Here is a 27,027-nt window from a genome sequence, read left to right as displayed (position 1 = left end):
AGAAAGGACTGTATTGTGGTTAAGGCAGCTTCTTGGAGAATGCACCCTGGAGAATTGGCATCCATCCCTGCCTCTGCCATGAGTTCCTCTGTGATACTAGACAAGTCACTTGAAACTAATTTTTTTCAGATGTGGTCACTACTCTATATTCCTCATTTTCTGGGTGTGCTCAACCTGAGATCCTGGGGCCAGATTTGCAAAATTGCTGAGCAGTCACAGCTACAAATGAAGTTAATGGACCTGTGCTTTGAACACATAAAGTGCTATGTAATGATATGTACTCTGCAAAATTATGTCCTAGGTATCTGTTTGGCATCCAAACTTGCTGGGAACTTTTTACTTTTATCTCTGTGTCTCGGTAGCCCATCTGTAAAATGGGGATAATAATATCCTCACCTCACAGGGATGTTGTGAAAATAAATTCATAGAGGTTTGTGAACACTATGATAAAGCCCATGAAAAATTAATAATTCTGTATTCAGAGCAGGGTTTGACTAGTATGTTATTAAACAATGAGGAGAAAAAATATTGATTAGCTGTTCATTAAGTGAGCAATATCTATACCATGCAGTATAGGCAGTAGGCTTCTGTGGAAAAAATACTATGGGATCATGCAATTAAAGATTATCTCCTAATGCACAGGCACAAGGGGGCCAAATTAGGGTTTCACTTTAACTCTGGTATTTAACTTTTGAGTGATCACCTGGCAACCTTAATAGTGTTCTTTTAGCATATTTTATGTTGGGGTGTGTGTATCATCTATATATCTATATGTGTGTGTGTGTGTGTATGTATGTATATCATCTCTCTCTCTCTATATATATATATATGTGTGTGTATGTATATCATCATCTATCTATATGTGTGTGTGTGTGTATTTGCACACTTGCCTACAGATGTATACACACCTATATATAGTCTGTCCATATGTATTACAGATCAGGACACATGTACATAGTCTGTATACAGAGACATGTTAGGTAGGCACACAGGGCTGGGTGGGAGGCAGCTAGACAGGTGTGTGGCAGAGCCCCCTCTGGGTCTGTGCCATCCCCCCTTCCCCTGGCGCTGCACAAGCAGGGTGAAGCCCCGCTCTTCTCTGCCCCCTGCCCCATAGGCTCCATACCCGCTCCGGGCGGCGGAAGTGGGTGTAGGGGGCAGTATAGGAATTTCCTGTGACGTCCCGGCCCGGACTCCATTAGGCTGCAGCTGGGCAGAGAAGTGACAAACCCAGCAGCACGGAGCAGGCCGGGCGCCTGGGGCGGCCGGGCGGGGGCTCCGGGCAGCGGCAGCAATAACAAGCGGGAGCCCAGAGTGGGGCGGCGCTGCCTCCGGGACCCCGGGGGGGACAGGGCCCCGCTCCTCCTCCCCTCGCCTCCCTTCCTCGCCCCCCCGGCTTCCCACCACGGCCGCTCTCGGCGAGGAAACTCTGGCCTCCGCTTCCTCCTCCTCCGACTCGGACACCGGCGGAGCCTCCCCGCCCCCGCGGAAGAAAGCCCGGGCCTCCCCGGCGGCGGCGGAGGGAGCAGGCGAGCCCGGGGCTTCCGCGGGCAGAGCAGGCCTCACCTCGTCCCAGTCCCCCTCGCTCTCCGCCGGGCTCGCCCCCCCTGCCGCCCCGCTCAGAGGCAGCAGCAGCAGCAGCAGCAGCAGCGCCATGCAGGCCAACGGGGCAGGAGGAGGCCAGCAGCAGCCGCCGCCGCAGGGGCCGGCGGGCCCGGAGCTGGGCTGCTTGGGCGCCCAGAATGGCGAGGCCTCGTCGGGCTCGGCCGCCGGGGAGCAGCTGGCTCACGCCAACGGGCTGCTGCCCTCCGCCTCCGCGGCCAATAGCAGCGGCGGCAGCAGCAGCCCCGGCGGCCTGAGCGTCAACAACGGGGTCCCGGCCGCCGGGGGGCCCGGCTCGGCCGCCGCGGAGCTGGGGGGAGGCGGCGGCAGCGCCCTGAAGAAGAAGAAGCGGCTCTCGCAGTCCGACGAGGACGTGATCCGGCTCATCGGGCAGCACCTCCACGGGCTGGGCCTCAAGTAAGTGCCCGCGCCCTCGGAGGGGAGACCGACCCCCTCCTCCCCCATAGGGCGGGGGGGGACCCTGCGGGGAGGCCTGCGCTGGGGTAAGGGGGCCCCACACGGCGAGGGCCCGTTTTCCTTCCTTTCCCCTCTAGCGGTGCTATGAGACCCCCGCTTCCGCCTCCATAGGGACCCGGAGGGAGGCTGGGTGGGGATGGGGGGCCCCGGGCCCCTCCTCTACTGTAGATCCGCACTGATGTAATTGAATTGCACATCGATAAGGAGAGAGGAGTCAAAACTGGGGGAGGGGGCTGGCTTGGTGCAGGAGTGGGCCGGGGAAAATAATGGTGCTGGGAGACTTGTTCTATTTTAGGGCACCATTTGTGCCCATGGGAGACAGACCAACAAATCTGTTTATGACCCACATACGTAAGATTTGGACGGTGGAGGGGAGGAAAGGGGCCGCCTTCTCCCACACACTACCTTGTCACAGCTTGATATCCCATTATAAAGAGAGATCAATAAGTGTATATGAAGGGGAGCTGTGGGGCAGACCTGATGTGTTGAAAATAATGACGTGAGGGACCTGTCTTTAAGGCTCTTCCAGCCAGCTTTGTACATTCGAGACAGACTGTCTCTCTGAACCGTGGTAGGGGACAGGTAGAGCTTCCTCTGCCAAAGATGACATTATGAAAGCCCAATCACATACCACTAAAGTCAGATCAATAAAAATGTGATAGTGGGGGAGAAGTGATCTGGTGAACATAATGGAGCCTGGACGCTTGGAGGTTTTTTGTTTTGTTTAAGTCTTAAGAGCTCATTGGTTAATTGTAAACAAACCAACCAAAGAATTAAACCAGCATTTAGGATTCTGACTGCAGAGCCTGCGTTCGTGTAATTGGATGAAAGCTTTTGTAGGTTTGGTTTGGCCATATGTCTAATAGGAGTATTTTCAAAAGCTATCTATAGACTGAAAAAATTAAAATTACAAATATGTTGATTCTTCTGTGGCTCAGAGCACTGCAGTATTTTTGGGTGAGTATGCAGTGGAGGGAGGGGAAATAGAAATAAAATACAGAGAGGTGAACCATCTGGATTTTACAAACACCACCCTCCCCCTTTTCTAAATAAAACGTAACAGCAACTAGGTGGATACTGAGATTTTGGGAGGGGTCCTATAGCTGATGCCCCAGAAAATAAAGCTACAAGGGAAGTACCAAAGGAGAGATGGCAAACTATTGTGGGGCTGGATTGAGTCTAATGAATTTAGTACATAAAATAAAACACACCACTGACAAAGGAGGCAGATTCTCCACAGCAGGAGACAGCTTGTGACTGTTTATAGGCTACACCACAGTAAATATGTTATTTTTAGCATAAAAGGGGGAGGGTTACAAGCTAGTGAGTTTGCTTATTTTTTATTTTAAGGAACCAGCCTTTTAAAGTCCTGACATGAACAAAAGCTAGGGCTATCTCTGCAGACATCTTAATACAGAGCAGTGGCAGCCCTTTATACCCATTCTCTACTGGTGGTTATAGAGGCACATCTAATGTTTATAACCTATTTTTTCCTCCGTGCAGACAACTTGCTGCTAGAAACTGGTTTATTTCTATCTGGACATGCCTGTCTGAGATGATTGGTTAGTCAAAGAAGACCATCTTGGCACTTCATGCAAGTTTTCAAACCAATCAACCACTCTTGTGGATATAGAAAGCTGTCTATCCAAGAGTCTTGAGTGATTGGAATACTTATCTCTTCACATTTTTCTGAATCTGGTTATAACTCTTTTCTTCCTAAAAAGTCAGTTTTTAACTATAGCAGACTTATTGCAGTGGGTGGTGCATTTTAAGAGTAAAATTGGTCAGTTTTTTTTTTTTTTACACTGTATCTCTCCTGCAGCCAGACTGTTGATCTTCTCATGCAAGAGTCAGGATGTCGCTTAGAACATCCTTCTGCTACCAAATTCCGCAATCATGTCATGGAAGGAGAATGGGATAAGGTAATGTATGTGGGGCATATAGGACTGCATAACTGCTGTTAAATTTATAGTATGTGAAATGCATTTCATGGTTCTTCAAGCTTATGTTTCTTTTTTATACCAATTTTTGCAGGCTGAGAACGACTTGAATGAACTTAAGCCTTTGGTGCATTCTCCTCATGCAATTGTGGTAAGAGACACATTTTGAATTGTTTCAGATGTAGTTGGGAATAATTGTAGTAATACACTTTTTTGTACCTACTTCAGAGTTAATGTTGGCATCTGTATTTATTTTAGTAAGCAGCTTGCTATCCCAAGCACAATACTAATTTGGTCTCCTGTCATTTTGTAGTATTCGAGAGAGGAAGCCTAAAAATATTAAGACCAATACTCAGTGCATTGAATGTGTAAATTTATTAAAGTCTGTCTTCATGATCAGAATACAACTTGTGTAATCTGTATATCTAATTTAAAATCCATAATTGGATAACTTCAGTTGAAACCAATTAATTCAGTTACTTTAAAGAAATTCTAAAAGTGCTTCTGAGTTTGAAATAGCTGATTTTTTTTTTTTTTTTTTTTTTTAATGCTGTCTTAAAGAACGAAGCTTAGGTACAATGTAGAATACCTAGGTACTGTGGGGGTTTGCATACTGCAATAGAATGTCATGGGAATATAGTGGCTGATATAGAAAATGAACAATACTGTTGCTTTTCTAGGTGGCTTTTAAAGAACAAATGTGTGTGTGTCACTCTGGAATTTTTGTAGAGCTTTGTCCTCTTTTAAATTATTTTTAAAGCAGACCAGTCTGGTAATTTATGTTCATTCGTTTCATGCTAGGGTTTAGATCCTGTGACTTGACAGAGTTACAACTTGTTTGGTTTTAATATATGTGGTTTCAGTAACTTTGTGGACTTTGTTGACATACAAAGTGTTTCTGGGTTTATTTCTATGACCCAGGATCAAAATGGTTACATACAGCCCTTGTCTTTCTTCAGACATCTTATTTTACTATGTTAAACGTTTACTGAAATTAATTGGACATTAGCTATTCAGTGTTGTTTTGTAGTCATTTGGGGAGAAAAAAGTAGCACTGCTTTTTGAAGTGCCTGTGGCTGTAAACAATGAGGAATCAGCTGATGGCTGCTTAGCTTTTTACTTCTAGCTGATTCATTTTGTTGTCAGGAGGAGAGTTTCCTGCCTGGTGGGGGAGGGGAAGAGAGAGAGAACAGGAAGTGAAGTAGGAAAAACAGATGTTTAACAAAACATCAGTGGCTGCCTGAAAGAAGTTACATCTTGTTCTGTAATTGTGTGAATGTTTAACCCCTCCAAAGTCTTTTCTATGAAGCTATAGTTCTAGTTCCTATTTTTTGCTTGGCAGGCTAATATTGGAAGGCAAGCTTTTTAAAAGACAGCAGGGAAAAAGACCTGGGTCAGGAAAGACTATCCAAACAGAATATACCAAAATAATGTGTACATTTTCAGTGTCTTGTGAGGAGTGAGAATTCGGTAGCCTGTTACATACATAAGAGCATAGCATCTATTAAAGCAAACGTTATCAGAGTTGTAACATTTTGGGGATATGCATTTTCCCTATTCCATTCAAAATGGTGCTGTCCATTCTAATTTATGAAAAAATTGTCAAACTATAAGGATTTTTTTGTACTTGTCACAATAGGTTAATTTGGCAAAAGAGGAAAACAAGGGGACGATTTGCTTTTAGCGAATCCAAAATATAAATGGCTACGTAAACCCTAACCTTGGGAAAATGTACTCCAACTGAGTAAAACTTATAGAAATGTGAATTTTGTTTTCAGACTCCCACCTTATCTAAACTAGATCAATGCTGTAAAGTGTATTTTGTTCATCTAAACTGAGTCTGATGAATAAAAAAAAATAACAAATACTGATTTTTATTTTAAAAACAAGTCTGCCACATGTACAGCAGTAAGAAAATAAATTAAAGATGTAAGGTGAGGGGATAGGACTTTGTCGGTTTTATCATCCATATCTTTAGAGTCAGATGTTTTAGTATATGAATTTTTTTAAAAGCTATTAATAAACTTATAGAGGTGACCTGTCAGGGTGTGTGTGGGGGGGTTTTTTTTTTTTTTTTTTTAAATGCTGAAGATATTTGTCTGAATTATTTTATGGTTATTGCAAGATTTCAGCCCAATTTAGAGCAATAAGTAGCAACTGGAAAAGGAAAGCTCACTAGATAAAGAAGAATTTTTTTCTCACAGCTCAGACTATCTATAGAGCATAATCAGATCTAATAAAAGATGATTATATCTCTGGGTTTTGCACCATCAGTGATGATGTAGGCACTTCTATTTATTTTAAGGGGCGGGGTTATCTTTCTCCCACTCATGGCCCTACTGGTTGTGCGGAGTTAAATAATTCAGATTTTATTTTTTTTAATCACTAGTAATCTTACTAATGCCTGCACTTCATCTATTTCCACCCTGTGGTGAAAAAAGTAAAACCACTCAATTCAATGTACACTTATTTTTGGCAACTTTATATGATGTTCTAGAAGGTACTATGCTTCTGGTTTCTATTTTAAAGTCAAACTTTATCATAATTTTAGATAAAAAATGTGTTCATTCAGCTGATGTTGAACAGCACTTAGTAGAATAAGTGCAGTAAATAGCCATATTCTTTAGGGGAAGAAATGCTGTTTGTGTTTTATGAACCAAGATCATACCGGTTTGGGTTTCTGAATCTCAATTTGGCAGTTTGACCTCATGTATCTGAAGTTGAGTGGGTGTGGGTGTGTGTATGTAAAAAGTCAATCTTACTGACATTTTACTGTAAGCTTTAATAGGCTAGGGAATCTTACTTTTAATGTGACTTGGTCAAGGATGATCTGGATATCAAACTGCTTTCACAACTTCTGATCAAATGTGCTATGTAAACATAAAGTTGTATTGCACTTGTATTATAAATTCTGTCTGTGAAAATGAGCATAAGCTGCCCACAAAGTGCTTTGAGATCTACAGATGAAAGTGCTATAAGTACTGCATATTAAGGTACAAACTAATGAATCCCCAGTTTTAAACTTAGATTAGTAAACAGCTGCTACATCTGGCCTGAGCTGAAAATGAAAAGTAGTCTCCCCTCTCAGTTCCTTTGTAAACACCACTGAAAGGCAATTGTGCCCTGTACTACTGTTGAGTAATGTGGCTAGCCATGACTGTACTTCGTGTAACGTTGTATGGGGGATGCAATTGGCTGAGGTGTCAGAGGAAAGCCTTATCCAGAGTAGTGGGCCAAACATGAAAACCAAAACTTTCTTCTGCTGTTAGGTGGCGTTTTCAAAAAAAACGTAAGGATATCCACTTTGGTTTTTGGCGCAGGCCAGCATTTGTCAGTGCACTTGTGATTTCCAAGTGAAATTTCACTTGTCTACACTTGATTTGGGGCTGTTCTGTCAAATAATGGTATTCACCTAGCTAGGTGAACTTGACCATCACGCTTTTAAGAGAAATAGCACTTCTACATGCAGTTTTGTTCAATGATCATTTGAATTCCAACTGGGAGCTCTCAGGTTTCCTAACTCTATGGTATCAGCTAAAGGCTTGTCTACACGTGAAAATTGATCTGGAATAAACTAGGGTGTGAATTAAGAGCAGATTAACTATTCCTTACTAACTCCATGTGGAATTAGAGTGTCCACACATGGAGGTTAATCAGAAGTAATTTGCTGTGTAGAGAAGCCCTAAAAGATGTAATGATTCCTTATTGGAAGAGGATACACTCCAGGATCCTCTAATTTTTCCTTATGCTCTCACTCAGAGGCCTTGTACCTGGTTACCTAAAAGAGGCTAGGTCTACACTGGGCGGGGGGTAGATTTAAGATACGCGAATTCAGCTACGCAAATAGCGTAGCTGAATTCGACGTATCCGAGCCGACTTACCCCGCTGTGAGGACGGCGGCAAATCGACCGCCGCGGCTCCCCCGTCGACGGCGCTTACTCCTACCTGCGCTGGTGGAGTACGCACGTTGATTCGGGGATCGATTGTCGCGTCCCGATGAGACGCGATAATTCGATCCCTGAGAGATCGATTTCTACCCGCCGATCCAGGCGGGTAGTGAAGACAAGCCCAGAGAATGGCTAGATGCAGCTTCCTCTAGTTTCAGCCAATGTCTGTGCTGGATTGCCTAGAGGAGGCTACTCAACAGCATAAGAGTTTCTGTCCCAGGAATGGCGAGCACAGCCTCCCTGTGGACAGGAGAGCAGAGATCCAAGCCAGCCTGGAATAACTTACTTTGCTGACGTAAATCAAGTGACAACTTTAAAAAAAAAAAAAAAAAAATTCAAATTGGGTTGAGGTTTTGTTAAACTAGCTTGAAAAAATTGTGCTATTGTTAAATGCCACTGTTAGTAGAGTATCAGAGGGGTAGCCGTGTTAGTCTGGATCTGTAAAAATCAACAGAGTGTCCTGTGGCACCTTTAAGACTAACAGATGTGTTGGAGCATAAGCTTTCGTGGGTGAATACCCACTTCGTCAGACGCAGACTATTAGCAGAGTATCTTGTTCAATTTTTACAAAACTGCCATAGGTGGAAAAACAAAATATTGAACGTTAAGGCCCTGATTCTGCAAATCAGACACAACTTTACTCACATAAATATGCTCATTGACTTCAACAGGACTATTTATGCTAAGCATGTACATGAAAGTTGCAGCATTAGGAGGCTAAAATTATATTTTCATTAAACTTCTCTTAGTGACAATGTTTGTCACTTCAAAGCAATTTCGTTTTGTTAACAATGAAAAGTTATTTAGATTTTCAATATACTAATAAAATTGTTATGAACTCGTTTTTTATATATACAAGTCACTTTAGGCTTTTATTTTTGAAAAACTAAAGTTCCTAAATAGGAACACACATTCCATTGACCACAAATACAGATCAAAACACTTCAATTTTCTTGATTCAATTTGAGGACATTCAGAATATCAAAAGATGGTGTTGCTTGTATTTATAGAATGGGCTATTTGCTTATCGGGTTTGCGGTGTTTTCACAGTAAGGATGTCGATGAGACCCTGGACTTTGCTTTTTCAGCTTTGATGAGTATTTTAGGAGAAAATTCTAAAGTTCATATTTTATATAGAATTTTTATATAACTAGGAAGCTAAAGAAACAAGTACAAACCATCCACTTTCGTCCCATTTTATAGTTTAAGCACTGACAATATAAACACTTAAAAAACACAACTTTTTTGACCTGATTTTTGGTCAACCCTGCTCAAAACTTAGACCCTAGCAATTCTTTATGTAGGGTCACTTTAACATTGAACCGTTGAGCCAATTTTACTGTTAATTATGTCATACAGTATCTAGAAACAGCAGAAGGCGACACTTCTACCTCAATTCATCTTTAGTGCTGTACATCAGGTTTTGTAACATTTAACTGAATTAAAATCCTCAGCCTGAGAAGATGAACATCATTCCCTGTAGGGTTTCTCCACCAGATAATACACAGAGGAATCTTTGCTACTGAAACATAGAGTAGCTACGCTCTGTTGGAACTGGTGGATTTACAATGATCGTTCGGAAGTGAAGTGGCTAACTGCATCTCAAACTATATTGCCAATGTTAGGTTTGCAGTTAACTGTTTCGGGGCTCTTCAGTTTTATTGATACAGGATAGAGATTGAAAGGGATTATGAAGTCTCTTCTAATACTTTCCATTGCAAGGCCATAATTATTTTTGAAGGGAAATCTGAGTATTGAGCTGGATATGTAGGTACCGTCTAACCACAAACAATGTAACGTTCTTATTTTGTTCATATTGGGTAGAAAAGTATATTGAAGACCTCCTCCTAGGCATGAGATACATCATCTGATGAACAGATATATTTTCCAGCAGGGTTTCTTTGAAGCTGTAATATAACTATGAGCACACAGCACTGAACGAATGTTATACCTTTTAAACTCCCTGCTGTCCAGTTGAGGAAGATGGCATCTGACACTAGAGGCAATTATCAGCACTACTAGTATTAGATGGTAGCAGCAAAAGGGGAAACTAGGAAAAGGGTAGGGGGAAGAGATGAGGAAAAAAGTTGAAGATAGAACTTAGTTTGCCAGAAAAAGCCCCTCTTGTCACAAGAAGCGCTGGTTGCAGAAAAGCTGATTCAGGCACAGGAAAAGCTGAATTGCCTGACATAAGGTAAGAAAATACCTTTAAAAATAACTGGGGTATAGGATCCATGACCCTTCGTGTAAAGGGTCTCTACAGCTAATTGCTCGTTATTTGGGACACTGCCACTTAAATCTGAAATTTAGTTCTACATCGCATCAAATAACTTAGTAGGGTTTTTTGGACAAAAATTGTGATTAAACTGTAGGCAAAATGTTCTCTGGGCCTTGATAGGGACATTAGTTGTAATTAAATCCATTCAACATTTTTGTTCCAACTCTGTTATGAATAAAATATTTTTAGCATTTAGTATATGTACTGTGTCTCCATGTATGAAAACTCTGGTGTTCTATCATTCTAAGAGATGTCCTTTTCAGTAGTATGCCTAGGACTCATGGAGTTAATGACTTTTTTTTTTTTTTTTTTAAGGAAAATATGCTCTGAACCAACTGAGAATGTACATATTCAGCTGTCTTGGCAACAATACTCTGCCTTGGTTGCTATACACAATATCAGGGCTGAACGTCGGTCAATTTTGTCATGCTTCTTGTACTAGTGTGGATAAAATGAGTCATGGAGACAGTGCCTCTGGTTTGCTTTTACAGGGATTTCCATTAAATTGCTGATATTGGCACAACAAAAAAAACATTTTATTTTTTTTCCTTTTCTTTTCTTCCTCCAGAGAAATGGCTTTCATTACCTCTTCTTTTAGAACCATTATGCCAGGTAGAGGTAGTAATTGGATGACGTGGTTATCACCATGCAGATAAGGGAAATCAAGAAAAAGTGAATGGATGGATACATAAGAAACAAAATATTGTCTAGGAGATATGCAGGGAGAATTGGAGAATATTCAACACAAGTTCTGGATAAGAACTGAGAAAACAAAGCTTTTAAAAACAACACTGAAGTTTGAGGTTATGTGGTGATCACCTACCGTGAGGAATCAACCCCTCCACTTTCCTAATAAGTGGATGGGAAGTATTAAAAGGGGAATGCTTACTTCTAATGACTCGTCACCCCAAAATCTGCAACATTATACCTGTAAAAATTGTACAGATACTCTTTTCTCTAATGGGCCTCCTCTTCACCCTTCACGCTGAATACAAACAAACTGAATATCTGTGCAATGAGAGGGAGAATAATATAAAGGGGGGTTCTGACCTATCCCCTACAGGACATCAGAGTACTGGAAAACTAAGATGCTATAGTATGAAATTAGCTACAAATATCTATACAGTGATGCATATCTAGGTAACTTCATATACTTCTGAAAACTATACAATAAGTCAGCAGTTTTCTTTCATGTACATGAAAACTTGATACGTGCGTTTTGTTCTCAAGAGTTACAGAAGGTCTGTTGCACTCAGTGTTTTAATGAAGTGTAGTCCTCATAGGCGTATTCATAATCAATCTGGAATGCATTCCACTTGAAGGAAAACAAATATTTTACCTAAATGTTTTAAATTCCCTCAAAGCATCAGACAGAACCACTACTAGATAAAATATTTAAGATCTGTATCTCTCATCTAGTCAAATGCGTAGCAGGAATGAGATTTTTATGAGACTCACTGTCGTAGAGTATCTTTCTCCATGCCATTGTGATGACAGTACTATATAACTTAAACCACATGAATGAGAGCTAATTCATGTTCTTTTAAAATATGTCTGACATAGTCTGTGAAATGTTAAATTGAGTAAACCTCAAATCAAGAGACAGGCTAAATTACTTAAGACTTTCTTTAGTCTTAAAATTTAGGATTTTTCTTAATTTACAAAAATTACTCTCTATCTTTTTTCAATTAAGTTCTAGTTATTTAAATATCCTATTGTTAGCAGCTCAGAACACTTCAACATTGAGTTATTGTATGGAAAAACAGAATTAAATGAAATTGATCAAATAGGACAGTGTAGCTACCCTATCCAAGATGAAGTGCAAAAATGAACAACATGCAGTAAATCATGTAAAGTTAAGGCATAACAAATGTTTCATATTTAAGTGTCTTGATTTGAAGAGGCTAGCACCTTGCTCAAAATTATATAATGCCCTTAATGCACTAATATGAGTAAATACATATAGTGTTGAAAAGCTGATGGTCTTTGGGATCTGCTGGACTCACATGGGGAAAGGTGGTGATCAAATATTTAAGTGTATTTATGATCTGTCTTGCATGTCATTCAGTTTCTATAGAGAGGGGGGAAAGCATAGCACATCACTTTAATTTAATTTTGTTTCACTCTAGATATATTGTTGAAGGCCTGGGGTGTGTCTTTTCTCACAGCGATAACCACTAGCAGCAGTAGTGAAGACAGACAAAAAATGCATACTCCAAGTGGCTATGTTTATGTACAGTAGAAGCAACTAAACTGTCTCACTTTCATCTTAAGGATCAGCATGTTAAGAAATTTTGAGGGCTCCAGATTTTAAATGTGGAACTGAATGCCTTCCTTCATTTTGTGTCCATGAACATGTTAACAAAGTTAGAATCATGACTATTGATGAGAAATGTGAGTGTGTGTGAAGGTCACATTGGAATTCTAATAGAAGTGAATGCTTATGAGAAATGAGTATAGGCTAAGTGAGCCCTAAATGTGGGGAGCTATATCGCTCCGCTTTCTGTAAAAAGAAGATGGCAGTGTTAATACTTCTGGAAAACAAGTTTAATTTGCATGGTGCCTTGTTTTGCCTAGTTGCAGTGTTAATATGTTGCTACAGCATGTTATACAACTGTAGAGAGAATCCCTTGGTGAGCTCCTACATAATCTGTATAAAACCAGTTAGGGGGTTGACTTGCTCTGTACAAGCATGCAGCATACTTTTTTTGTTTGTTTTAAGATTGAGCATGAGATTGAGGGAATCCCATCTAATCCTGGTTTGAAGGATAGTGACTGAAAGGGATATGGGTTCAGAATAGGGAGAATTAGAAGGGGTGTGAGGAGTGGGGAAGAGGATATTAGGGCTCCAGTAGGCAGGTGGAAAAGATTTTTTGGGTCACTTCTAACATAACTACCACAATTGTATTGAAAGACCAGCCAGAAGTGATGATACGTTTACATGTAGCTGTATTTCTGAAGGGTATAGTAGAATGGTTTCTACTGTTCTGTTTAGGCTCAAACATTTTCTGAAACTTCAGTCAACCTTTTTCCCCTGACTGCTGCTTTCTGTCATGTCAGAGGATGAAGTTCTTGCTGCTACAGCAGAAGTACCTGGAATACCTGGAGGATGGCAAGGTCCTGGAGGCACTTCAAGTTCTACGCTGTGAACTGACACCACTGAAATACAATACGGATCGCATTCATGTCCTCAGTGGGTAAGGGTGTTTAAGCTTGAACAGCTAGTTCTACAGAATATCCTGAGGGATTGTGTATTTCAATGGAAACAAGTGTTGGTCAATATTTCCTGAGCCCTCTCTTCATAACATTAAAAGTGCACTTGAATCATGTGGAATAAGTAAAATAATGTGTTGGTAAAAATGAAGCACTATTCTCCCTTTTGGACCCAGTCCCACTCCTATTGAAGTCAGTGGGGGAAACTCCATTGCAGAAGCAGGGTCTTTTATCTCTCCCCTCCTTCTTCAATCTTTAGTACTAACTTGTTTTAAAAATCTAAATGATTTATGCTGTTGGTGATCACTACTATTTAAAATGGCAAGGGGAAGAAATTTATTATACTGACAGTATTGTTGTATCATGATTCATATCATACCTCATTCATCCAAAATAAGTGTTTATATATACTGCCTTCATGGTATCAGAACCTAAACTGATAAGGACATAATTTCAGTCCTTTAAAGGAAGCATGTTCAGTCTCTTTTCCTATAGCTGAGTAATTCTCAAGTTGGTAGGGGTTGGGGTTTTTTTTGTTTTTTCTTGGGGGTGGAGGGGGAGTGCAGCATGTGCAAAGTCTCCTTTTTTCCCCCTCTCTCCTGAAGACCAGTCTAAACAAGATCTGTTTTGTTTCTTCTCCATTACCTTGCATTGGTACCTTCTCTCCTTAAAGCTTTCTAGTTAGTGACAAAGCAAAAGGGAACTTCTAGAGCAAATGGCTATTGTCCATCACCCAGACTCCAACAATAAATCTTACTAATGCATTGTATCATTACCATCCCAAGGAACAAATTGTAGTGTTGGCATCATTGACAATGCTATTACGCTAGAAATTTAGAAGTTTAGTATGATGCAGCTTCAAACACATATGTATACCTCAAACACACTGGGATCAGTTAGCATAGTAAATGTTGTTTACATCTAGGTATATTTTGTGCCATCATTAACTAGTCTAACTTGATGTAAACTTCTGAGTCACTGAGTTGGGGTTTTTGTATTAAAATTCATAAGCCTTTGGGTTAATCTGCATGGGGGGGGGAAATGAAATATATTGCTTACAAAATAAAGCATCATTGTCCCCTTTAATTTGCCCCAATCTAGTCTTTGACTCCTCATACATTTGCCCAAGCTTTTACTTGAGTGCAAGTTGGTCAGGAGTGACTGTTCTGTGTATCCTGAAGATCAATACATTCTGGCTGTAATAAGCTGATGGGAGAGAGAGGTCCCAAAACAGAGGTCTCTTCTTAGAGCCCCTTTTACCCCACTCCACTTAAATATGAATTGGAAACAGGAACATCTCCATATATATCATCCTTACAATTGAAAACGAATTCCAAAAGGTTTAGACCATAATAGGATGTGTTCATTCACTTTGTTTTTACAGGTATCTAATGTGTAGTCATGCAGAAGACTTGCGTGCAAAAGCAGAATGGGAAGGAAAAGGAACAGCTTCCAGATCTAAACTTTTGGACAAACTCCAGAGTAAGATGTTTAATGTTCAGCATTTAAATAGATTTTTCTAAATACACCCCAAATATTTTTCTAGTACATCCCATTTAATAGGGTAACTTTTTCGAGGAAAGTGATTTTAATTACACTTACTATCAATGACTGGTGCTTTATGGGGAAGATAATTCTGGTTAATAGGAATGACTTAGTGATTTTTGTGGGTCTTAGGTCTTGTGACTCTCAATCTTATGCTGCCCCTAGCTGTTTGTAATAACAGCTTTCAGTTCTCAATGCCTCTGCTATATGTAGAAAGTATATGAATTGTTTTCACTGCTATCTGCTCTGACTGTTAGTTTGCTTCTTCCATGTCACTTGTGATAGGCCAACATGTTGGATGTATTGCAGCTGCCCTTGATATTGACTCAGGGACTGTCTGATCCTAGGGCATGTGGTATCTCATTTCAATTCTATAGGCCTATCCTATAATACAATGGTTTTCAACCTGGGGTCCGCAGACTGTCAAAAGACTTCCAAAGGGGTCGCACTCCCATTTGAAATTTTTGAGGAGTCTGCAAATGAAAAGAGGTTGGAAAGCACTGCTATAATGTGGTGGACTCTACTGCTCCATTAATAGCAGTACTAACATAGTGTTGCCTTTTAATTGGGAATTCCTCATAGTGAGCACAAAAGGTGGTCTAGTGGAGTCTCGCAGTTGAGGATTTTACAGTTAAAATCAGCATGCAGCAGTCTACTTTGTATAAATGGAACTTGTGCTGATCAAAAGCAACAGAGAGCTAAAAAAGTATAGTTCTGTTTGAAAACATCAGTGAATCTGAGTTCATCTTTGGGTCCTCAGTTACACAGTTATAAACCAACAAGTTGAGCAGTAGGTTGGATTTCTTTAATTTATAACTCCTTTATGGGTTTTTATTCAGTAAAGATAAAATGTGCATTTGTAATATTTGTGGGTGTTGTTTTTTTTTTTTTTTTTTTAAGCATACCTACCGCCGTCAGTGATGCTTCCCCCAAGGCGTTTACAGAATCTACTACGTCAGGCTGTGGAGCTACAACGAGACCGGTGCCTATATCATAATACCAAACTAGATAACAGTCTAGATTCTGTGTCACTGCTTATAGACCATGTTTGTAGTAGGTAAGAATTTCTTTTTCTACTTTTAAAATTGACAGTGGTGTGTATATATATATTTTTAAAATATATAACACAATCCACTTACACAATATTGTTCCTTTGAATCGTAGGACAGTTGTTTCAAATTGGAACATGCTGGAGTAGACTGGGAAAAGCCAGGCCCATTTAGTTGACTAACTTTAACTGTTTGTGCAGACAAACTACAGAACATGTATGAAAATGCTTCTTGATGTCTGGCTACTTTTCCTTGAGGGAATGAAACTTACTGTTTAATGAGATGGGTGTATGTATTGAGGATTTAGCCTTAATCTAGGTGCACAGACTTGCTACTTCTTGTTATTCTGTCAGTGTCTAATGGCTATCGAATTGTTACTACCCATTCTTTGTCTTCAAACTTCTTGGATGCGTAAGGTAAATCTACGTTTACTGTTCAAGGTCATATTCCATTTTTAGTCTTTAATGCTGTTACATTTTAGAAGTTGAAGTTAAATAAGAACACACAATGCATTCTACACTCTAATTCTTGGTCATAGCTAAAAAATGTGTAATGCAAACTGAGTAAGACAGAACACACAAATACATGTCTTTAAATTTGGCGAAGTTTGTTTTGTAAGGAAACATCCAAATTTCATAACTCTTACATATAAGAGTGCAAGTTTCACATGTACACAAAATCATTGATTGTTTAGATAATAAAGGAATTTCTTAAAACTAGAGTAACATTGGTGTTGCTTAGAAATTTAAAATGTTGTGAAACTTGTGCAGGCTCCAGGGAGGAAGTAACTCAATGCTGGTATATTATGCACACAGAGAAACAATTGCTGTGTTTTGAGTATTTTTCTTCAGACAACCAAAGCTCCTCAGTGATCTAGCAGAAGTGACATGAATGCAAAGACAAAGCTTGTAGATATCTCTAAGGTATAATTAGGGGGTAAGGCCACAAGTTGCCGGACACTGAAGTAGCATGAGAAAGGGGGGTGGTGTTTTATATTTTTGGTGGTTGGAGTAGCAGTTCAATTCTTTGGCTCATAATGAAGATTTTCTTCATATTAAATGCTTACTATAGTGAGCTACTACTAACTTCTCAGGACTCCCTTGTAATTCTGTTTTGTCTCTAAAAATTGCCAATATCTCCAACCACATGGGATTTTTAGATTTAGACTATTTGGTATCTATTTTTAAAGTATAGATTTCCTAATACTTATAACCACATGTTCAAGTAATTGTTCTGGCTTTAGACTTTTGTAGTCTTGTGCTTTTAACTGCCACAACACCTTAAATTCCTTTCTTGTGTGAACTTTTGGCCATCTCACTTCATTTCAATTCTGGGAAATAACAAGTGGTTTGAAGGTTTTCTTTAGTGTATGTAGGAATTGGGGTCCTTGTACTTCAGAAAGGATTCTTAACATTAGGGCAGTAATAAATTGTGTACCGTATTGATTTTTAATACTTACTGCCAGTCTAGAAGTGTGTTAATGCTGTGTTTGCATCCAGCTAACGAGAGATCAATACAACTGAAACTCCTTTAAGATGTAGTTATATAAAACAATACAATAATATTTGATGAGGGCCAAATGTAACAAGTCTGGGCTTGTCTAAACCCCAGCCATAGTAAATATATGCCCACGTAGGTCAAACTTTTATCTCTTTCTAATTTTGTATCCTCCACACCCAGACTTGCATATTGGGTGTGTGTGTATATGTATATATCAATTAAACCATAGTCTCATGTACCCCCTTTCTTCCCCTTCCCCTCCCCCCCACCCCCAAAAGAAGACACTTCAAAACAAAGGCTTCCACTCTGTCCTCAACTCAACCTATTGTACCTACCTATTGCAGGGGTCTGAGATCAGTATGTGGTGCGCCGTACATGCTGCAATGCTTGGGCATAATGAGGTGAGTTAAAGACAGTGGAAGCCAGATTCTGGATTTTGTTTTTAGGCCTTTTTAATTGTGTAAACAAATTGATAGAATTAAAGTAATAGTAATCTAATAGTTTAAAAAGACAATGAAACTTGGGTAATGTTAAAATTGATAGAATAGTCTACTGGTAACTTCCACTTCGATTTTTTTTTTTTTTTTTAATGGAGTTAATCTGTATGGATTTCTGGCAATATTGGAATCAGGCATGCTTATATCACACGAACAGATACAATATTGAGCTAAACAGACAGGATTGCTGCTTCTCAGGAGGTGGAATGAGGGGGAGGGTGCTCAGAGTGGAGGGTGAAGCTTTTTCACATTACTGGCCCTGTGATAATGGAGAACTTAATTGGGGGCAGGTGGGGGACCCTTTACCGCATCCTTTTATTTTATAATCAATCCAATTTTAACTCTCCCCCCCCCCTTTTTTTTTTTTTTTTTTTGAGAACTAGAAAGTGGAGTCAACGTACTTAGCTGGTTCTCCTCTCCTACCGCTTCAGTTTGTGGTTGTAGGATTATGCATAGGAAGATGACTTTTATTTAAACATTGAAGGTTTTGGGAGCAAAGTGAACATTGCCTCTTGCAGATATTGGGTTAGCAACACTGTCAGTCTTGATGGTGTCTGTTTATTAATCAATGTTTTCATTGTAAACAAATTCACTTTCACATTTTTGTTAAATTATTATTCCAGTAATTTTAATTTAGTTCTTTTGGTCTGTTTTTAAAGGATTAAATTTAGAATTCTAAACTTGTGAAAACACAGTAGCTGATGAACCATGTTGTTGACATGGTGTGGAATAAAGCATAAGGAAACTAAGGCAGAGGTAGTCAATAGGTAGACAGTGGGCCAAATCCGGATCACCAGAAGCTTTTGAATGGACCCTGACTTACGCAACTATAATAATTTTCTCTGGAGTCTGGACCTTGATTATACCTTGACCGAGAAATTTGGATCTTGACAAAAAATAGAGTACCCCTGCATTAAGGGCTTGTCTACACTTGAAATGCTACAGTGACACAGATAGTCCACCTCCCTGAGAGGCAATAGCTAGGTTGACAGAAGAACTCTTTTGTCTATGCCAAAAACTTAACTACATCACTTAGGGTTGTGGATTTTTCACACCCCTAATCAATGTAGCTGGATCGACCTAACTTTTTAGTATGGACCAGGCCTAAAGTTTAAGTGCGCTATACTGAGCAGATAAGTAATGAAGGACTTCTGCGTAAGCAGAAATGTAGAGAAGTATGGTTGAGCATGAGTACTTAGTTAACTAAACAAAATCTGTTCAAACAACTGTCCTTCTTAACCAACATCTTGTCTTGTGACCATCCAAAAATATCAAGTTCTGTTCTGTTCCACATTTTCTGAAAAGAACAGTGGTTGAGTACCTGTTTAATACATACTTCACTGTATCTGTGAAGTACAATTTACTGAGCAACTTGCTTCATTAGTTGAGTGAGGAAAGTCTCTCTCTTTTCTCTCCTTGTTTCCTTGCATCAATGTAAGTTACTTGCATGGACTCCTTGAATCCATGTCAGTGACAGGCAGGTGTGCTGCTATAAATGATGCTTGTGTACCATGACTTTCATTCATTAAATTGATATTTATATGTTCTTACACTAAATGGCTTTGTGCATTTTTAAGTGTCCCATTTTTAAAAAACTCAACCCTTTTAAAAAATGGGACAGCAGATTTACAAGTACAGTATTAGAATTGGCAGAGCGGTAGTAAACATTAATAACAAATTATGCTTAAAACAAGTCTTCCTGTAACCACTGTGTATCAAATTCAGTTTACACAGTCCTAAGATCACAAACCTCTTGATCGTCTAGAAACAGTTAAAGTACTGTTAATTACAGTAATGCCATTTGAAAATACTGTGTAACCCCTCAAAACATATTGGAATTAGGCTGATTTTCTATTTACCCATTCTTAAAAACCACAAAACCATGACTATGGAGGCATGCCTCCAATTCTTTTCAGTTATAACTAATTGTAAGGGGGGAGGAGGGGTGGTGTTTCCCTGCCTTATGTTTTTCTGATTTTGGGGCTATTGCTTGCTGCTCTGAGTAGTGCAATACCAAGAGTGTCTTGCTACTTAAAGAAAGCACAGAGAGTATCTTGAAAGGATTTCCACATCTTTGGCATACTAAATAAATGTGTAGTACTTTTTTGCAGGATTGGCTTAATTACCTCACTGACACTTACCAATAATTATTGAACAAAGAGAGAGAACTTATTTTAGGACAGTCACTTGTGTCATGAATTTGTCAGTATTGAGTGTAAGATAAGATTTGTAACTATGTTTTATAACCAGTTTTACCCTAAAGTGTATTAATTTTTTACAGTAGCTCCCCCAGTTATGGATCAGGACCCCTTTGTGCCAAGCACTGTACAAATATACACACAAAAGATGTCTCCTGCTCCAGTTAACTTGTAAGCTGTGTGAGGCAGAGACTGTCTTGTGTCTGTACAATGTCTTGCACATTGGCATCTCTAGAAGCTATTGTAACATAAATCACACACACAATCAGCCAGGTGATTTAAACACTGTATAACTACTTAGTGCCAGTTGGTGAGCTGCAAACATAACTGAACTGCTCTCCATTTTTCTGCATGAATTTAACGTTTTGATGGTAGGATCTTCTTTGGCACATCATTGGGGGGGGAAAGGATATGGCTGCTGTTGAAATAGCTTACTGTTCTGTTTTTGTTTGCTCAGAAGTGGGGCAGTGTTTGAATGTAGTTTGCAGAGTAACAAAATACCACAGTGATAAACACTATAACAAAAATCTAAATTACAGGAAATTAATGAGTTTCATTTCTTGAAAATGATCTTGTAAAAGTTAGTATTTCCATTACTCCTTTTTAGCACGTAATTAATCATGTCTGTGGAGTTGCCAGAAATAGCTAAAGTGGAAAGTCCTGTAAATTGTTAATTTATTAACCTTAACTTTTATTACACTAGTGTCCAGAGGCCCAATCAGATTGGTGCCTGACTGTTCTATATCCTACAAAACTTTAGGAAGATCCAGTTAGTGTCCTGAAGATCTTATAATTTTAATCTGAAACACAGTGAGTGTAACAAACAATAGGAAGTAATGGGGCGGGAATTCTGAGGGTAACAGTAAGATCTTGTGACTTAGTAGATTGGCTATATTCACATCTTAATGTTTTTGAGTCATTTAAGAGGGTATCTTTAATGAATGATTTTTTATTTTTTTTTAAATCACCAATACCTAGTGACCGATACTGTCTAGTTAATGTTCATAATGAGATTTGAAGACGATCCTGTCTTTTGAAATGCATGTTAACTGCAGAAATCTTTTACTTTTATAATTGGTTTTTACCAATTGCTTATCAGATTGTGTTTAACAAACCCTATGGTTTGTTTTTTGCTTTGTTTCAGGAAACAGTTCCCATGTTACACACAGCAAATACTTACAGAACACTGTAATGAAGTATGGTTCTGTAAATTCTCCAATGATGGAACTAAACTAGCAACGGGATCAAAGGACACAACTGTTATTATATGGCAGGTTGATTCAGTAAGTGCTCAGACTTTAACGTGTGTGTGTTTAAAGATAAAAAAGACCTAAACTATCTGCATCTCTTCTAAATCATCCAGTCTTTTTCTTAAATTTTCATTGTGCTTTTGCCTAAAGCTTTTGGTATTCTTTCAGTGAAGACCTTTATTTTAAATCCTCTCTTTACTTTTAATAATTTGAATTATTTTAAATAGAAGTCCGGTTCACCATTTAAACATGCCACCTGATCTTTGAGTGATAAAATGTTCACAGACCATATAGAAGTTTCATCAACTATCTACTAATTGCCATTGTACATACAACTTGAGGAACTTTTCTTGATTCATGTTCTGTGAAAACCTGGCAAAACTCATCAAGAAAGGATGTACAGTTTTTTTTTTTTCTTCAAGACTAAGTTCTGACGTTTTAAATTGTTACTATATATTGCTTATTTGCTTCTTCTACAAGAAAACGGCCAAATCTCCTTACTCTAGCTATTGGATATCAGTATCTTTTCTGTCTGTATTGTATTTTCTTGTAAATAAAATGCTTGAGCAGTCACTCTGAGATTATTCAGGTCCTAGTGATATGTTGGTATTTCAACCACATTATGAATGGGATGTAATTATGTTCAATTACTAATTGAAAACATATTAGGAAATGTGCCACCAATCCATATACATAATATACTATATGATTGATATATGTATATACATATCAATGTGCATGTGCACACACAATATTCTGGTTTCTTAGAGTTGTAACTCAAACTTTTTGAGAAGATTTAAAAAATTATACTGGGTTATTGTTACTCAAACCCCAGTTATAAATTTGCAAGCTGCTCCTTCTTCCTGCAGCAGGATCTGAGTTGAAGGGAAGCCCTCTCTTCCCTGCAGCCCCCGCGCGCCCCCCCCCCCCCCCCAAACAAACAAACAAACAAAAACTAGGAGGGAATATACCAGTTGAACTCTTTACTGTTGGGGAACGGTGGGGGATCTTGAAAATAGTTAACAGACGAGTTGTGTGTGTACATCCAGCTTTGAAAAACTTACTGCTAAGGATTCTTAAGGCTTGGTGCTGGAGATGTATTTTTAATTGGAGCCAGACCACTCTATAGTTTATAAATGTCAGGAGATGGTTAGAAAAGAGTTCATTTTTTGTAACATGGATTGGAAGTTCTAGCTTACTTAGGGAAAGTGATTAAGGGCAGATCTATGGCACAAAATGGCACCTCAAGTAGTAGCAAATGGTTTCATAGTGAATCATTAATTATATACTATTTAATCATACCAAAATAAATGCACTTTAGGTGTTTGAAATTATGCCAAAATGTTAAGCAAGCATGGGTCACTAGAAGAACAAACTAGTGAAACACAGCTTTTCTAATGGCTATTATTTGGAGAAATTCCAAGAAACTGTATTAAATCTAACAATCAGTAGATTTGAAATGCATTCCTCAGTAAAGTTGAAGGGAATACTCTTGTTACAGGACATATTGAAGATGGATTTAAATTGCATTAGTCCGTACCAGTCATTTGGTTTCCTAGTTGCCAGGGCATATGGAGTTCATTTATTTCTCTTCCCATCGTTTCAAGTAATTGTTGAAAGTTAACAAAATAATTGGTTCAAGAGAGACTGTCAAACTTTGTCCCAAACTTATTCTATTCCCTAGCTGTGTGCTGATACTGAAAATCTGAAGAATGTTTCCCTATATTTTTAATCCTTTTGGGCTCCATCAGTAGTTCAGCAAAGAGTATCCAAACCCTCATATTTCTCCTGAAAATAAACTTATCCCCACCCCCAAAAGTCCAGTATAATGAAAATGCTGCTGCTGAAATCCTTTCATTCTTGTCACTCTGACTATCCCATGCACATTGAATTCAATCTGGTCTCTTGCATCAGCTTCAGCCTCCTCACCCAGAGGCTCTACAAACTCATCTGCCCCTATATTTTTGCTCTCATTTCCTCTTGCTCTTCTTCCACTACTTTGTCCTACTAGATTGCTCACTTAGTCAGGTTCTGTCATGTCAGTTAGTACCTTGACTTAAATGAGGCCACTTATGGGGAAAGATACTCTACTTAAGGTGACAGAATCTGGCCTTTGGTCTTTCTGTTTTGTCTACCCACTATATCTGGAAGAACTACCTTCTTGTCCACTATGTGTCTTCTCCTTAAAATCCATCCTTAAACTTTCTCATTCTGGGTATCTTTCCTGCCACGTTATCCTTTTTCCTGAACTATTATTCCATGTCTTTTGTCTTGTCTTGTCTGTCTTAGAATGTGAGCTCTTCTAGTAGGAAATGTTGTAACTGTTTGTTTTGTAAGGGGGTATATCCGCTTAGTGTTCTGAAAAACAACACAATTATGTTGACCCTGTTCAACACTATTTTTGTAGCTGTGCTGCCACAGTTGATCACCAGGCACAAAGAAAGAGACTTAAAAATATTTACCAGAAGCCAATACAGAAGCTTGGGGAATGGAGCTGCAGGGGCAGGGCCTTGAGGTGTGTGTTAAACTTACAGCTGTTGTAATACCTCCACTATAATTTCCTTGTTGGAAGGAAGATTAGATCTTTCCCTTTCCTCAGAGCTTCCTTGCAGCTGGAGTGGGGTGAGTTCTGTCTCATGGAAGAAAGGTTGACTGCTATTCTTCAACAAGTCAAGGGCCATAGATCGATCCTCCATTGGACTTTCAGCATTTTGGTAGAAACAGACCTTTCAGTCTCTGGCAGTAACATAGTCTCCACCTCCTAACTAGTCCACCAGTTTCTGACTCCACAACTACAGGCAGGTGAAAAACAGACCTCTTCTTGCAAAGTTTAGATTAATGACAGAGAATTCTGCTTGTCTATTGCAAACTTCTAAAATCTGGAGCAACTGGATTTCAGAGCTAAAAGACCTAAGATTTTGGAGGGCATCGGGAGCAAATAACTGGCTATATGGGGGAATCTTTCCTGCCTGAGGTACTGCAGCAGCACGTTTTCCCTTTCAGCAACAGAACAGCGAGTGGTATAGCAGTGAAATATGAAGAAAGGAGAACTTTGCTTTTCTTGCTCTTACCCCCATCATCGAGTGAGTGCATGGACAGATTTCTGTCTTTTCTGTGACAAAGAGAAGGATTTGGTGCTTGCAGCCTCTTTTGCAAAGGGATTGTCTAGGCGTCCCGCTCCCAGTGAACACAGAAGGAGGTGCAGGAGAAATGGCAGATGACTGGCATGCCCTCCCCTAGCTGGCAAGGGCAGACAGGCTGAAGGCTCTAAGATGCTGTCAGAAACTGTCCTCAGTCACTGAGGGCCAATGTGGCCACAGAGAGATGGTGGTGTTTGGTGCAAATGGGGAACAGCAAGGTGAAAACAGTGAGGGGGGGGGCCTTAGGACCTGCCCTCAACCATTCATCTATCCCTCTTCTGTGTGCTTTGAAGGGTTTTTCGGTTGGGCCCATCTCCACTCAAGAATCCATCAGGTCTTATCGCAGATCCTCCAAGGTTGGAGACTGCTCACCTCCAGGGTATGGATTGAGTCAATTCAATTTTATTAAATCACATATGACGTATGTCTTTTGCAAATATGAAAAGGAAAAACAAACTCAGTTTAAAACCGCAACATCCATATAATGTATTAAAATGTCAATCAGAACTTAATATTATCTCTCTTGTTCAACATAATGTGTAAAGGGCAAAAACTGCCACTGATTTTATTATTACTGGTGATTGAGAAAATACTAAAAACATTACCTCTTTTGTATAAAAAAGCCTTTATTACCATCTCAAAAGGCAAAATGTAACACACACTCAAAAGCTGGGAAATTCTACAATCCATAAGAGGACGTAGGTCTTCCAACGCTCCGTATTTATATGGGCAAAAATGAAGATGTGAAGGAACTTTTCCATAGCAGCCTTTAAGGACAGCAGTTTCCATGGTTTGGAATCTTAACTGAGTATTTGCCTTACATAAATGAGGATTTGACAACTCATTCAAATATGGTTCAAAAACATGGGCAGTCTTCAAAACAGAAGACCAAAAGGCAAACTTAAAATCCTGAACCATAGCCAGATCTTCATGTTGGGTAGTATCTGTCACTCTGAGTAGTTGACTTAAGTTGATTTTAAAAAATATTGATAATAAGTAAATAATAGGAAAAACCTAACTTAACTATAATAAATTGGAGAGTCTTCTGCCATGGACATAAGGAGTACCTATGTTGTTCCTCCATCTCCTGAAGGTAAGGACAGGGCAATCTATACTCTGGAAGTACCTCCCGGGCTCTCTCTGACAAGTGATCTCATGAAACCTTCCTGCCTGTGCCAGCCCAAGTACCCCTCAGCTTTTTTCACGGGGGGTACTGCCTCTCTCTGTCAGGGGACCGTTGAATTCTCTCCAAGATCTCAAGTGAAAAAGAGCTGCCATGAATAAGGCTAAAATAAAACAGAGGGAGGGATTGTTGGAGAACTCTCACTAGCTCTCAAAATGAATTCGAGTTCATATATATATATCCCAAGGAGTCCAAAGGGCCCCAAGCAAAAGGGGAGACACTGTCTGTCCCCTTACCAAGAAGATGTGCAAAAAATGGATGCAACAAGCCGTACTCCATTTCCTCTCCTTACCATCACAGAAAGAAGCCAGAGGAGTTGAAGGTAAGATTCAAGGCCCTGATGGCTAAAAAGAAAAGTACCAAGACGCATGTAACTCACCCCTGCCATCCTAGGTGTAAGTTTTCTGAGACATTGCAAAGGGTGTGGCAGGGTGTTTTGATAGTGATGCAATTGTTGAAGTCCATCTGGTTATAGCAGGAAAACCTCAAAAGAGGTCTTGAAGAGAGAGTCTAACCAACTTCAATTTAATTTATTAGTCTAATCTTTAGTGAAAGCTTGTTCCACTTGAGCTGGATCCCCTCAGCTTTAACTTTAGATAGTGGTACTCGGCTATTTTGTTATCTACGTTCTCCCAGAGGAGTGCAGATCTCTTGGCAGTTTGTAGATGGAGATGTGGTTTCTAATGCAGCTGGGATCTGGTTCTTGGCAATTCATTATCAGCCCTTCAGAGGGAAACAAATCTCTTGTTCTTATGGGGCAATAGACTCCTCTTGTCTATGAAAAATCTTAATATAGAAGGGACTGGCAAAGTAAGCTGAGACCTGATTTCAGGAATGGAGCCTTCACCCTGTGTCTGAGTGTGACAACTTTTTGGACTACCAACCATGAGCTTCTTCACATCTAGGAGCCACAGCAAAGTCATATTCTTGTCCAGGAGAACATACTTGAAGGTTGCTGCCATGGAGATGGTATCCAACTAAAAACCCGCATGTGGCTCTAACCATTCCTACTGTTCTCACTGTAGTCAGGTCCATCTGGAGGTGAAAAGTGAGAGGCCACATTCTTATTGGGTAGGGGGGACTTATTGTAAAATAACAGCATGATAGAAGAGACCTGTCCTCTTTCTACACTGCAAAAGGACTGTATTGTAGCAGTGCTTCACCATGATCTAGTCGTCTTCTTGATTCTGGTTGCCTGGCATTTAAAA

General features: G+C 39.5%; 1 protein-coding gene across 1 annotated transcript in view; it reads left to right on the top strand.

The window, feature by feature from the left end:
- Positions 1-3,901: 3,901 nt before the first annotated feature.
- Positions 3,902-27,027, top strand: part of WDR26 (WD repeat domain 26) — a 38,267-nt gene continuing 15,141 nt past the window's right edge. The window contains exons 1-6 of the mRNA XM_065400445.1: positions 3,902-4,001; positions 4,114-4,170; positions 13,305-13,441; positions 14,842-14,939; positions 15,903-16,059; positions 21,391-21,529. Coding sequence (XP_065256517.1) covers positions 3,921-4,001; positions 4,114-4,170; positions 13,305-13,441; positions 14,842-14,939; positions 15,903-16,059; positions 21,391-21,529 — 669 coding nt within the window. The 5' untranslated portion in view covers positions 3,902-3,920. The remainder of the gene's footprint in view (positions 4,002-4,113; positions 4,171-13,304; positions 13,442-14,841; positions 14,940-15,902; positions 16,060-21,390; positions 21,530-27,027) is intronic.

This window comes from Emys orbicularis, chromosome 3 (genome assembly GCF_028017835.1).
Source record: "Emys orbicularis isolate rEmyOrb1 chromosome 3, rEmyOrb1.hap1, whole genome shotgun sequence".
In the NCBI taxonomy this organism is placed as follows: domain Eukaryota; kingdom Metazoa; phylum Chordata; order Testudines; family Emydidae; genus Emys; species Emys orbicularis.
This window is presented reverse-complemented; position numbering and strand designations above follow the sequence as displayed.